At 44.7% G+C, this 14,229-nt stretch overlaps 1 protein-coding gene across 1 annotated transcript in view; it reads right to left on the reverse strand.

Annotated features, from left to right (window-relative positions):
- Tmem214 (Transmembrane protein 214) overlaps window positions 1-14,229 on the reverse strand; it is a 377,130-nt gene that overhangs the window by 177,987 nt on the left and 184,914 nt on the right. Inside the window, 1 exon segment of the mRNA XM_068372549.1 lies at window positions 11,364-11,475. Within this exon segment, the coding sequence (XP_068228650.1) occupies window positions 11,364-11,475 (112 nt within the window).

The following is a 14,229-nucleotide window of genomic DNA, read 5'->3' on the forward strand; positions in this document are numbered from 1 at the left end:
GTCTATGACTTTACGAATCAAGGACGAAATGGTATTTTTAGTGATCCTCTTTGTAATGCTCCCTGAGGACGAGTTGTGTGTTTAAGGTAATATATCAAACTTCTCACTGGGCAGAGTAACAATTAATCTGGATCATTGGTTGCAGAACGGAGATTCTTAATCTGAAAGGGCCCAAATCTAGGGTCCAGTAGCCCCAGATTTTGTATCTTGCAATAAACTCGGGGACAAAGATGAGTGTCACTTCCCCCATACCCTTGAATGGGAGATGTCGTATGAGAGACCATGAAATTCACTTCTTCTCTTTGCTGAAGCTAAAGGAGTAGGAATGCCATCTTCAAAGTAAGGTTACAGTCTGTTGCATGGCATAACGGTTCATAGGGTGGCCCCTTTAAGATACGCAAGACGCGAACCACGTTCCAAGGAGGTGGTTTTATCTCCGACTGGAGGCAAGTGATCTAATAACTCCATATAAGGAGAGAAAGCTCCAACAAAGAGGAAAGATCTACTCCTTTCAATCTAAAGGCTAAGCTTAAGGATGAGCTATAGCCTTTCACCTCCAAGAACGAGAGAAGTTTTCCTCCCGAAGGTATAGAGAAATTCCACTATTAATGAAATTGTGGCATCGAGGGGAGAGATACCCCCTCCACGATACCAACCATAGAAGACAGTCCACTTTGCCTGGTAAACTGAGTTCCAAAGATTTCCATAGGTATCCACACATCCTTCTCGCAACTTGTTGCGAAAAGCCTCTCTGAGAAAGGGGAATTTGGATAGTCTTCAGGCGTGAAGCCGAAGAGATGGAACTCCCTTGTGGAAGATGTTCACATGTGATTGTCTGAGTAGATCTTGTCGTAGAGGGAGTTCTTTTGGAAGATCTACCAAGAGTTGCAGAAGGTACAAGAATCATTCTGCATGGTGCCACAGAGGGGATATAATAGTTATCAGTAGGTTGTTGGATACTCTGGTCTTATATTTTACCTTTCTCATCAGACAAAACGGGGGGAAAAGCGTAACGTTTATATTCTCCCACCATTGTTGGAATGCATTTTGCCATAGAGCTTGAGAGTCCGGAACTGGAGAGCAATATAGCGGGAGCCTGAAGTTCAGGGACGTTGCAACCAGATCTACAGTCGGGGAACCACAAAAAGTCAGGACTTTGTTGGCTAACAGAGGATTCAAAGACAGTTTGGAACCCACTATCTGACTCGCTCTGCTCAGGTTGTCTGCGAGTGCATTCCTCTTGCCTGGAATGAAGCGAGGTAGTAGGGTCACATAATGCTCTTCTATCCACCTTGGCATCTCCACTATAAGATAGTCCACCTTAGCATCTCCACTATAAGATAGTATAGGGGCTGTGAAAAGGTACCGGTTTGTTTGTTTATGTAAGCCACTACCGTAGTAGTGTTGCTCATCAGAACTACAGAGTGGCCCGCCAGCAACTGTTGGAATTGTTGGAGAGCCAGGAAGGCTGCTCTCATCTCGTTATGTGCTGGTATCTTTTGGATTCGGACCAGAGGCCTGAGACCACGTGTTGCAGCAAATGGCCACCCCCGTTTCTTTTGATGCGTCTATGTAGAGCATCAAGTCCAGAGGAGGGACGAGAAGATCCAGTCTTTTGAAGAGGTTTTCGTTTGATAACCACCACTGAAGATCCTCTACTAGATCCTGTCCCATTGGGACTAAGGTGTCCAGGGAGCCAGAGTGCTGGTTCCACACGGGCTTGATTCACCACTGAAGAGATCGTATTCTGAGGCGACAGCTGGGAACAAGACAGGTCAGGGATGTGAGATGGCCTAGAAGGCACAACCATTGTTGGGCTGGGAGCCTCCTGTATGAGGAAGGGACTTGCCACTTCCTTCAGCCTGCGTACTCTGTCGTCTGATGGAGAGACTTTTTGGAGATTGGTGTCTCCAGTCAAACTTCGCTTATCACAATAGTTAGGTTACAGAGACAGTTGCGATAAGTGAAAATTCGCGAATAAATGTTACCCTCGGAGGGCTACCTCCTAACCTAAAAATTCACTGTCCCTTGCCACAAGCGGGTGCCCGAGCTGATGATCTAACACAGTAAATACTGCCTAAAGGTTTTAATTTGGTTTCTACTACAGTTTATAATCATATGTACAGTGTACAGAACATTTGCACACTATGTACTGGACAAAGTAAGGTTATAGTACGTTATTATGCCATGGTAAAGTCTACCTAATCGTCATCATCCCCTAACTGTTCTGTATAGCAAAACTTGTTCCTATCTAGTAATACCGTACAGTAACCTAATACTCACTGATACTGTAATGTATGTTACTGTAATTCATGTACAGTAATATTACTACAGTACAGCTTAACTGTACTTACTGTAAATGTTCGGTGTTTTCGTTCAGACGACTGTAGCCTACACTGCTATTCTAGAAGCATGACGCAACTTACGTGTTGTTTCTATGCTTTCTAAAACAAAAATACAGCTTATTTTATAAACTAAAAACTTGAATATCTCAATAATAATAGTTTCTTTAAAATAAATAAAAAAAAAAACTGTGCATCCAATATCTCTCTCCCTCTCTCAATAATCAATTTAATTTCAGAAGCTATTATTGCATTTCAGAAAATTACTATTGTTTAAAGTTAATTGTGCTTTAATAAAAAACCTATGTGCTTTTGTTTTAAATATCTGGTGTATATTATAGTTTTTAGCTCTGTGGTGCTTTTTCATAAACCCTCAATAGAGACTGAGCAAAAAACAGATTTTATTTATTACAGAGAGAGAGAGAGGCCAAAAATTTCAAAAAAAAATCTCTCTCTCTCTCTCTCTCTCTCTCTCTGTCTGTAATAAATGAAGCCTTTGTTTCTTTGCTAAGTCTCTATTGAGGCTTTATGATTAAGCACTACAGAGCAATCTATAAAATATCGTGCATCAGAGGTAGCATGCCTTATAAATAAGGGAGTTATTTGATCCAAAAATGGAGGTTGAAGACGGACTAGGCAGGGTTGATCAGCTGATTTGAATATAAACAATGTATAAGATTATAATTCGCTATGTTTTTAAGTATAAATACGATACTTAAATGTGAATATTACCTGCATTATTATTTGACACAGTTAAGTAAAACACCAGGGAGAGAGGACGAACAAACAATACGACAAAGAGAACGAGACATGGGGAGGTGGTAGCGTGCGTGCATTCAGTTTGCCCGGACCTTGCGGTAGCCAAGTTCTTTCTAGCACATTCCCTCAACCAAATCTACGCTAATTTAAATAAATTAGTGAAATCAATGAATTTGGGAAATGCAAGAAGGATTGAAAAATAGGAATGGGAATACGTGGAATAAGGGATAAGAAAGGGGTTTAGAATGATTAAGAAGATGAAAATGCCAGAAAAGAGACGATGAATAAAATCGCGAAAAATAAAAAGAATCAAGAGTTGGAACGATACGTTGTAGATGTGTGTGGGAGGGCAAAGTATATGTACGAAAGGGATTTGGGAAAAGGATTAAGGATATATTAATAAGTGAAGAATGTGAAGGAGATATCATACTATTATGCATGATAAGTTACATCAGTGAGATAATTATGTGAAAGTGAATGGTCATATCAGTGGGATAATATCGTGAAAGTGAATATAGGTTGATGACAGACTACATAGATTTGATCAGCTGATTTGAATATAAACAATGCATGAGATTATAATTCGCTATGTATTTAATTATAAATTTGATACCAAGATGTGAATATTACATGCATTATTGGATACAATTAATGACTCATACACCAACGTTCCTACTAATAGTGTTAGCTATATTAACAGTAACCACATCAATAAAACGTGTATAACATTAAACGTACTATCATCAACTCTGATAATAAGAGGAGGCCTGAATAACTCGTGAACGTATAAAAACAGAGAACGGGAAAATCACCTCCCTTACTCGAGCTAATAAACGAGCACCCTATGTTCTCACTCTCAAGGTTACATAATAAAAGCTAACATCACACAATAATATAAGGAAAGTAAAATAAAACTGATTGTTTTTATTTTATTTTTATTTTTTCCTTTTTCTTTTTCATTTTTAGTCATTGTAATAACCAAAAACGAAGAATAACGACAACGTAACCAATAAATAAGGATATAGTCTAAATCGAGCCTTCCTGGGGCGAGTACAAACTAACAGACAAACAGACTAAATCGCAAACGTTTAAATCGCTATTCGGCCAAAACCATTGTTGGCACTATAATATCCAAATGTTTGTATATTTGTAATTTACCTAATGTCTGTTAATGACATAAGGATAAATAACTTAAAGCAATCTGCCGACCTGCGAGGGTCGGGGAAGCAGTGACATGCCCTTAAAATAAATATAAACACCAGCCTTAGCTAAAGGCAAGGCAAATATAAGTGTTAAGTGTATGGGCGACCTCCGGTGAAGCCGGAGCGTAATGAGATGTCCTGAATAATGCCGTCTTAGCCAAAGGCAAGGCAAATATAAGTGTGAAGTGTATGGGCGACCTCCGGTGACGCCGGAGGATAATGAGATACCCTGAATAATTCAATTGTGGCTAATAATTCAATTGTGAAGATATAAAAGCCAAGCCGCAGCTAAAGGCTAAGGCTTAGATCATAGCAAAGCGTATTTACAAACTCCGGTGAGGCCGGAGGGAGAAGAAAGGTCCTGAATAATTATTGTGAATAAAAACACAATTGTAATAACAATGGCTATTGTGGATATGGCCGTGGCCTGAGACCGCAGTAAGGGCCACCGGAGGGTCGTATCTAAACAATATGAAGCCCGTCCCATGTAGTAAACAATATATAAATATAACAATAGAACGAAAGTCATTGAGAATCCCTCAAGCCGGAGTAGAACTCAAGGCGGAGTGGAAAACGTTCATAAACTACTCCCGAGCCGTAACGGGGAGAGGACGAACACGGACCAAAATAACGCTAACAATTGAAAAGTCACGAAAAATAAATAACTAGTAAGTTATCATCCACCCCGAGGGGGAGAGGTGAGGGAGGGAGAACCCGTTGAACGCACAAAACGGAAAACGGGAAATCCGCTCAACCACCAGAGCAAAGAAAGAAAACGAGAGAAAGGGGTAACTCGTGACTGCGAACAGAAAACGGGGACCCCAATCTCTCGCTCTCTTGGACACAAAAACAGGACTAAAAATCACACAACACTATTATAAACGTATAAAATAAAAATGTACATCCATATAACACTACGATCGAAGAATAGCATCTGCTAAAACTTTAAATAAATAGCACAGTCGAGTGACGAACGCCTCGGAGGGGCGGGCACTAAACAAATACAAAGCTAAATCGCTATCTCGTTCGTAGGCTGGACTTACTAGCAAAAAGTACCATGAGCATAAATACACAAAAAAATAAAAATAAAAATAATAACGGTTCTAAAGGCATAAGGCCAGGGACTTAACCAAGAACCTAAGTGACAGAGTACTAAACGGGCAGACAAAGATGAATTCCCAACAAGTGAACAAACAATGGCCGCCATGAAAGGCCAGACGGGAATAATAAAACAGACTATACTGGATATAAAACAAAAGCCCGGTACAATAAAATACTGTCAAAACAAACTATGGTACTTAACATTGGAATGTGTGAAGGTGAAGCTTCGGACATGACAAAATAAATCCACGATAGATAAAAAAGACCGAGAGCACAACAAAACAAATCAACACTTAGTATTCCAAAAAGAAGGATGTAGTTCAGATGGCGCTCGCGTCGTGGCGTGGGTGGTGCGGCGATGTGGGTGTGTCTAGGGCCGTTGTATCGGCCCATCCCTTTGACGAAGGAATTAACTAAATGGAAGACAACCTGTGAATAGTGGATTTCACGCGCCTTTGCTTTATACACGACACCCAAAAGGTGCTCGCGCGAGGGTTGTAACCTCAGCATTCCATGCTTTTATCTTTCTCTGGTATAATTGGAAGGTTTTATCAGAAAAGACATACAAGAAGGACTTTTCACCCGGCGCCACAGGTCTCTCCCCAGAAATAGATTTTTCCTTCGTCAAAATCCCTTTATTGGATACAGTAAGTGAAACACCAGTTTAATTAAAATCCGGTTTATTTCAAATATAGCTGTAACATTTTACCACAATAAATGGATACACACTGTACAGAGAGAGTTATGATAGTGGCGCGCAGAGCTCCCAGTGTAAAATAGCGGGGGCTATTTGAAATTATCGCCCAGCTTGAATTTTATTGCAATTTTTAAGAGAATTTTTATTTAATAGGTATTTCATTGTTCTTGGCCATCCCAATGCTACTGCCAACTATTAGAAATCAAATTCTTTATGTTGGGTAAAAAATAACAAAATTTTCTTTTTTCTTCTTCTTCTTGGCCACGAAAAACCTACACTGCGAAGCAAGAAACCACGATTAATGAGGTTTGACTGTATAATCATACCCAGGTAAACCAGTCTCTGAGAGGGGAGCAGTAATGGATTCTTGATTATATCACGATCCCCAGATCCTTACAAAACTCGAGAAGCCTGTCTCAGTGTTGAAGAAGGGTCATAACAGAGTCTGCTCGAATTAGTTAATCGTCGAGGTATCTTAAGAGACGAATGCTGTTCTTGTGAGCCCAAGATAACAATAGGATAAACACCCTCGTGAAGACCTGAGGTGCTGTCAAGAGGCTAAAGCCTAGGCCTTTGAACTGGTAATGCCTATTCACGCGTATGACTCTTAAATACTTCCTTGAAGACGGATGGATTGGGATCTGGAAGTATGAGTCTTGGAGATACAGTGTGCACATGAAGTCCACTTGTCTTACTACTTGAATGACCGTGTCTTCTGTCTCCATCCTAAACGGAGTTTGAAGAAGAAACTTGTTCAAGGCCGAGAGATCGCCAACTGGTCTCCAGCCTCCACACGACTTTTTCACAATAAAGAGTCGACTGTAGAAGCCTGGAGACACAACGAAGACCTCTTGGAGACTACCCTTCTGCAACATGATCTGGACTTCAGCCCTCCTTTACGGATCCCTTTATATAGGAACTTGGAATTTGATCCCCTGTCAGTACAGGAAACGGGATGCGATACCCTACGCCGATCACAGAGATCGTCCAGGAATCTGGCTCATGAAGCTGCAATCTCTACCTAAGGTGTTACAGGCATCCCGCCACCGGTGGACGGGTGAGAGGATTGTCCAGAAAAGGACGTCTTGACGTCCTCCAAGAGGATCCTGATGACCTGGATGTTGAGGAAAATCTAATTGGGGGCTGATTCCTGGGAGTTTGAAGGGTCCTTCCATAGGGCTTGGAAGTCATAGCCCTCTAGAGGAGAGAATCCTAGGAGGATTTTCTCCACCTGTCAGCGGCCTTATTTAATTCCTCTGGATCAAGAGGTAAGTACCCTCAAGTGTAGAGTTACGTAAGTGAGTGATTTTAGCTTTCAGCACCAGCTTATGGAATCTCCCAATCACACTATCCCTCCTCTTTAGAATTGCATTCTCCCACAGGTTGACTACCTGGTGGGGAAAGGAATCCTGAGTGCGGGTACCCGACAAGAGGAAGAATTCCAAGGACCGCCTTGTAGATTCCTTGGATAAATCCTCAGATCCAACATTTGGATAAATCCTCAGATCTAACATTATGGCCCAAGGACCCCAGCCATAGGTCACGCCACGAAGCAGCCTACATGGCATACTTCGTGCCCTTCTCAATGCTGAGGAGCTCAGATGCCGTAGGCGACGTAGTCAGGTTAGAAAGTCTCTGGATGGAAAGATATATAGTAAGAGAGTCTACCTAAGGATCAAGGGTTAGGGCTGGAAGGGGCTCGCTAGCAACCTCATAATACTCCCTTCGTAAAACAAAAAGAAGTGGGAGAAGTCTGGAAGAAATGCCCGCATATAAGGAACTCGAGGAACTTGCTATCTGGGAGATAACTTTCTTTCTGGCAGCTGTCAGTTCCTTCGACCAGGCCAAGACCACACTGGTTTCAGGGGGATCTGGGTGCCAAACAAGTGGTCCAGGACCATTTTCTTGCCATTCGGGGGGGGGGGGGGGGGGGCCAGATCCGACAGCTTATTAATCATACACATGCAAGCAAAGTCTTGCCAGAATGCATGTCCCGACTCTGCATCCATCTTGAGAGCAGAACTTAGGACTTCTCTTACCCATAGGAGCCCAAGGTAGTTCAAAGTCATCAACAAGGGAGGCTTCTTGGGAGTGTCCCGCCTCGGGGGATTCCCTGGCTCTCTCAACCTGAGTGCTTCCCTTACTTTAGAGTTCTTAAGAACCATCTTTGTATCTTTAGGTTCCATGCGAGGGGGAAAATGCTTCTCCAGGAGGGAAGCTCTGGGGGAGCTTGCATTTCCATTGGGGAGTGAGCCTCGGAAATTGAAGGTTCCTCCTCGTCTAGAGGCATGAGGACAGGTCGAAGTTCCAGAGGAACCACCTCTTGGGGTTCTGGTCCAAAATCTTGAAAAGAGATTTCAAAGGGAGAGTCCATGTCTCTACTCAACCATGGATGAAGCCGGTCCGCGCATGGTGGAGTACCACAAGGTTATCCTTTGCCTCTCTCTGGTTGTTATCTTATCGCTGGAGCGGACAGGAGTGAAAGGAAGTGGACCGAAGCCTTGGACATCAACCCTTCACTCGTCTCTAGGTCTGGAAGACAGAGATGAGTGAACCGGAGGTTTGGCAAGGGCGTGAGGTTGAGAAGGCTTTCTTCCTGGGATCAGAAGGGCCTGCGGAGGAGACAGGGATGGATACAACCTCTCTAGTGGGATCTCGGGGGTAGAAGCTCGGATCTGAAGTTGCTGAGTTTTAGGTGGGGCTGGAAGGACAGAGCCAGAAAGGGACTTCTGCAGGGCAGACACCAAGGTGTCATACCACGAAGGGAGACCACCTACGGACGTCAGGTCTGGGATGTCCTTCGGAAGACCTGGAGGAGAGGGCGTCTCTTAGCCGGCCGATGTTTCAGAGCTCTAAAGGAAGGAAGAGTTAACCTTTGAGGCATCAACAAGTGTTCCTTCGTGATCCTTTTAGGACGATCAAGGGAAATCGGAACACCTGCAAATCTATTGGTGGGGTCTTTAAAAACCTCTGGAAAGGCAATAGGGCGACCGCTGCGGACGTTATCTAAAGGAGCAGTTGCAGAGGCTCTTCTTGAAGGCTTGGGCTTGTGTCTGCTCATGAAAGAGGAGCTTTAATGTGTGAAATTGACTAATTCACACATGGAAGAGGGCGATTAATGAGCAGATGGACGCGTTTCATGAGTGATCGAGGGCGAGCATGGAGGAGGATGCCTTGGGGGCCTCTGCTGTGCTGCAGGGCTGCGATTGGTCGGAGGAGACGAAGGAAACCTCGGACAAGGGGAGGAGCATCTCATTGGCAGGCATTGCGTCGGAGAGCGACACTTTGTGGGCGAAAGCAAAGCAAGGACTCTCCATACAGCAAAGGAAGCATGGGGTAGGAGTGTCGGTTGGGAGATCCTTTTCCATGCTTAGGAAGTAGGAGATCACAGTGTCAAAGAGCGTAGCGATGATCATGAATGCAAGTGTTGAGATCCTGAGAACGAACACCAAGAACAAGAGTTTGTTCATCGAACTCACTATGGGGTGCATCATCCTTGTGAGGAGGATCGTCGTCCTCGTGAAGAGGATCGCTTGGAAGAGTGTCTCGCTCGTGAAATGAGAACCCTTAGCTCTTGAAGAAGAGGGTCTGCCTCGTGAAGAGAAGCGCTTTGCTCGTGATCATAAGCGTTTGCTCTGTGATTGTAAGCGTATAGCTCGTGATCGTAAGCGTCCGGCTCGTGATCATGAGTGTGAGTGTCTAACTAGTGAACGTGAGTGCTTAGCTTGTAAACGTGAGCATCTAGCTCGTGAATGTGAGTGTTTAGCTTGAGAAGGAGACCGTCTTCTGGAAGAACTAAGTTGAGATCGTGATGCTCATTGGTCTTGTGATCTGTGGCAATCACTGGATCGCCGAGAACGACATCCTCAGTTGTCGTCGATTGGTCGCAGGGTCATGATCCATCGTAGGCAAGCGTTGAAGACGCCTGCTGGAGCGTCACCTGCGGGAAGAAAGAAATTATGGATAGTCAAGAGACGACGAGGTCCGAGTATTGCAAGGGGACTCGTCATTAGCAAGAGGCCAACGGATGGGTGAGCAGGAGCGTTGACCACGGTACTGCATGGAAGGACCAGGAAAGGCAAGAGTTGGACTTCGCAAACAGCTAAAGCGTCAGCAGTAGTGGCAGTAGCAGGCGAAGGATTTCTGCGCGCCCCGCACTGAAGGAACTGAAGCAAAGCTTCCTTGGAATGGGGTTCAGTCACTCCCGGGGATGGCCATGCCTACAGAACATCTGAAAGTGAGAATGGTTCCTCGGCAGCCGGAGGCAAAGGTGCACCTCTACGGGGAAGCCATGAGGTTAAATGGTCTACACTCCTACTCAATCGCCCCCCCCCCCCCAAGAGGAGGACAGGGGAGGAGCAGCTTCGGAGGGAGGTTGGGGAGTTTGGGAAAAGGAAGTCCGAGGTCTCTTCGCCCCTAAGGAAGACCCCGGGGGCGAGATCACTCTCGCACTACTACTTTCTAAGATGCTCAAACCTCTCTCACTGGGAGGTAAGCCACTCCCTACACTCGTCGCAGAGTTCGAACCCTGCTCGCAGTGATACCCCCTTCAGGTTGGGCATAGTGAGTACGGATCGGTGTCAACCGATGACATGAAGGTGCAGCAGAAGAGCCCTTCAGGACCAGGGCAGGTATGCATGGGAGCGTCAAAAGAAAAGTCACACCTGAAAAGAGAAAGATGTTGCATAAAGCAATGGTCTCAATGGCCAAGCCTTAAGGAGGAGAGAGCAGACACGTCTGATCTCTACCAGCCAAAAGAAAAAAGTGACATAGTTCACCGGTTTGTAAGTAGATATAGGTGGCTGGGTACTCCCCAGCACCCCCTACCCTCCCCACTATAGTGGCCGGGTAGGGTTGCCACCATACATTAAAAGCATTAATGGCTAACCTTCCAGTTTTGCCAAAAGATAATCCCTAATAAATAGCGTAAGGTTTGTTGGGGAAGGAAGGAACATATGCTGAAATACCATCAAGAAAGAGAGGTCTTTTTTTTTTATCAAACATGACTTATAGACAATAGAAAGCATATCCAAATTGTGAAATTTGAGAGAAGTTACCACTGTGGCTATTAAAAAATACATCTCCAGTGATTATGGCCTGCAGATTCCAATTATCACCATTTAATTTAGAAGCATCTGACATCCAAACCAATATTTAATCATTCAAAATACTCAGGTTGACATAATAACATTTGATATGTTAATCTACTTATAATAAGTCATAGTAGCTTTTAAATTAAAAAAAAAATGTTATTCAACATACCTAAATGCTTTAGTAAAATTGCCGATTGAGGTAAATGTTTTACATAAAGCTGGGACCATACGTTCCAACAATGTGGATCTTGCATTAAACATTGAACCAAGCATGTCTTTAACTGTTGATAAAATGAAAAAGAAAATTAGTACACTAATCACAATATCTATAATAGCTATTTCTAATTCCATTTTTAAACTTTACTTCCAACCCAAGAGAACTACATAAAATTGGAGCATTCATTTTACTTGCTGCCATCCTCATTTTATGCTCTTACTAATACAAACAAAAATAGGTTGCATTAGGGCGCAAGGGTTTTGTTTTAATGAAACATATAAATAAGTCTTCAATCCATGGAACAGAAACTTCTTGTGGTTGTTATTGTAGAGACTTTAAACAAGAATTTTATTTTGACAAACCAGACTTTTTTAGCTAATCATAAAATATACAGTAATAAACTTTTAAAGTAATTTGTATTTTACTAGCTCTACAAACCTGAGTTATTTAAAATAGGGATATGTCTTCGGCAGCACTGAAACAGCCGTTGAATTTTTAACAAAGTGGTTGGCTAATAATAGGTGGAAAAAGGCAGAGCTTCACCCATCGGCCTGTCACGCAATAGCCACTTTGGTCCTTAGGCCTAGGGATGGAGAGGGGTGGTTGAGGTAGGAAATTCAATTTTAAGGACTGGTTTGTGTTGCTATAAAAATATGAATCTCATTTTTTCATTTGTTCTGTGCGTACAAGTCTTTCATCCTTTAAAGTAAGAGACTCATTGGTAAGAAGATGTCCCCTAGAATCAAACAGAAAGGTTTTTTCTTCCCAGGATATGTCATACTGTCTGCTCCCATACGGAAGCAAGAAAGGCAACTCTGACCACTTCCTAATAGGTAATCATAAAGATGTAAAATTATGAGATGGTGTCGGCAACATCAAATCAAGCACATTAAGAGAAATGTTTGTTAGGACATTGACCTATCCTTCCCCCTTCCAAAAGAATGGAAATTGCTGCTTGGCAGATTCAGTCTGCAAGAGAGGGATTGCATCATGTAACTCACCAGCACCAGACATCTAACCAGTGTGTAACAGTTGCTGCTACTGCATCCTCTTGGCAAAGTAGCAAAAAAGAGATAGAAGAGCCACTTATTCTACCTGTCATCAAGACTTATGCTAAACACGTTCCTTACACGGAATGCATAACAAGTCCCATGAAGGAGCTGGGAGTATTACGCAACTACAACTACAATGAAGGAAAAGTGATCCAAGGGCCTATGCAAAACATCAGTAAAGTTAAGAGGCAAAAGTTGCCTGACACCTTCGATTTCATTTCGGGAGCATTATTGCATATTAGAAAATTACTATTATTTAAAAAGTTAATTGTGCTTTAATAAAACATTTATGTGCTTTCCTTTTAAATTTCAGGTGTATTTCATCAAGCTAAGTATTTTTGGTGCCGTAATCAGATCACCTGATATGATCACTTGTTTCAGAAAACTAGGAATGTTTACATTATTTGCCAAGAGATGGCAGTAGTGGTGGTTGTCTGAAGCCTCAAAATTTGCAGGTTATCGGTACCTACACTATGTTATACAGCCGGGGTCCCCAACCTGTGGCCCTTAATGATACTTGGAGTAGCCCTCAGAGCAATATTAGGGTAATGCTCTCTCTCTTAATAATAATAATAATAATAATAATAATAATAATAATAATACCACCCACGCACCTCCCATCATTCCTTTCTTAGCACCGTGATATCCACACATGTTCTGTTTTTATAGCTTCTTTTTTACTGTGTTGTGAAGATGTTTGACCTTTTAGCGCCCATGCGCAAGCACGCAGGAACGCAAACGAAGGTCAGCGAAGGAGCGCAGAAGGAGAGCGAGCGTGGTAGGAAGGGCGAGAGCTGGTGGTCGGCGAGCGATAACCCATAGGCGACCAATGGATACTGCAAGAATTAAGCCGACATTCGCACGACGAAACACCGTCGGCCCGCGCGGCGGAGCACCGCCGGCCCGCGCGGCGGAGCACCGCCGGCCCGCGCGGCGGAGCACCGTCGGTCCGCGTGGCGGAGCACCGTCGGTCCGAGCGACGGAGCACCGTCGGTCCGCGCGACGGAACACCGTCGGTCCGCGCGACGGAACACCGTCGGTCCGCGCGACGGAACACCGTCGGTCCGCGCGCTGGCGAACATTGGAGAGCATGTGCGCAGTCGCGCATGAGTGTAGGCGTGCAGGCACGTGGGCGTGCGGTCGCGTGGGTGAGAGCAGGCGGTCGGGAGACCGATGACGCGTAGGCGGGCGATGGCGCGTTGACGAGCGATGGCGCGTTCTGGCAAGCGATAGCCCATAAGAGATTGCAGGCGTGTTGGAAAGCGATGGCGTGTCAGCAAGCGACGGCACGTTGGCGAGCGATGGTGCGTTAACAAACGCTAGCGCGCAGGTGAAGAATCGCGCGGGCGCGTTGGCAATCGCCTACGCGCCCGCGCGATTCTTCACCTGCGTGCCCTGGCACTCGCATGATGGTGAATCAATGATTTACGTGTGGGCGAACGTGGAAGCGCCCATGCGCGGGCACGCAGGAACGCAAACTAAGGTCAGCGAAGGAGCGCAGAAGGAGGGCGAGCGTGGTAGGAAGGGCGAGAGCTGGTGGTCCGCGACCGATAACCCATAGGCTCGCACGACGGAGCACCGTCGGCCCGCGCGGCGGAGCACCGTCGGCCCGCGCGGCGGAGCACCGTCGGCCCGCGCGACGGAGCACCGTCCGTCCCCGCGACGGAGCACTGTCCGTCCCCGCGACGGAACACCATCCGTCCGCGCGACGGAACACCGTTGGTTCGTGCGCGGGCGAACATTGGAGAACATGTGCGCGGTTGCGC

The sequence above is a fragment of the Palaemon carinicauda genome, chromosome 4 (assembly GCF_036898095.1).
Source record: "Palaemon carinicauda isolate YSFRI2023 chromosome 4, ASM3689809v2, whole genome shotgun sequence".
Taxonomy (NCBI): domain Eukaryota; kingdom Metazoa; phylum Arthropoda; class Malacostraca; order Decapoda; family Palaemonidae; genus Palaemon; species Palaemon carinicauda.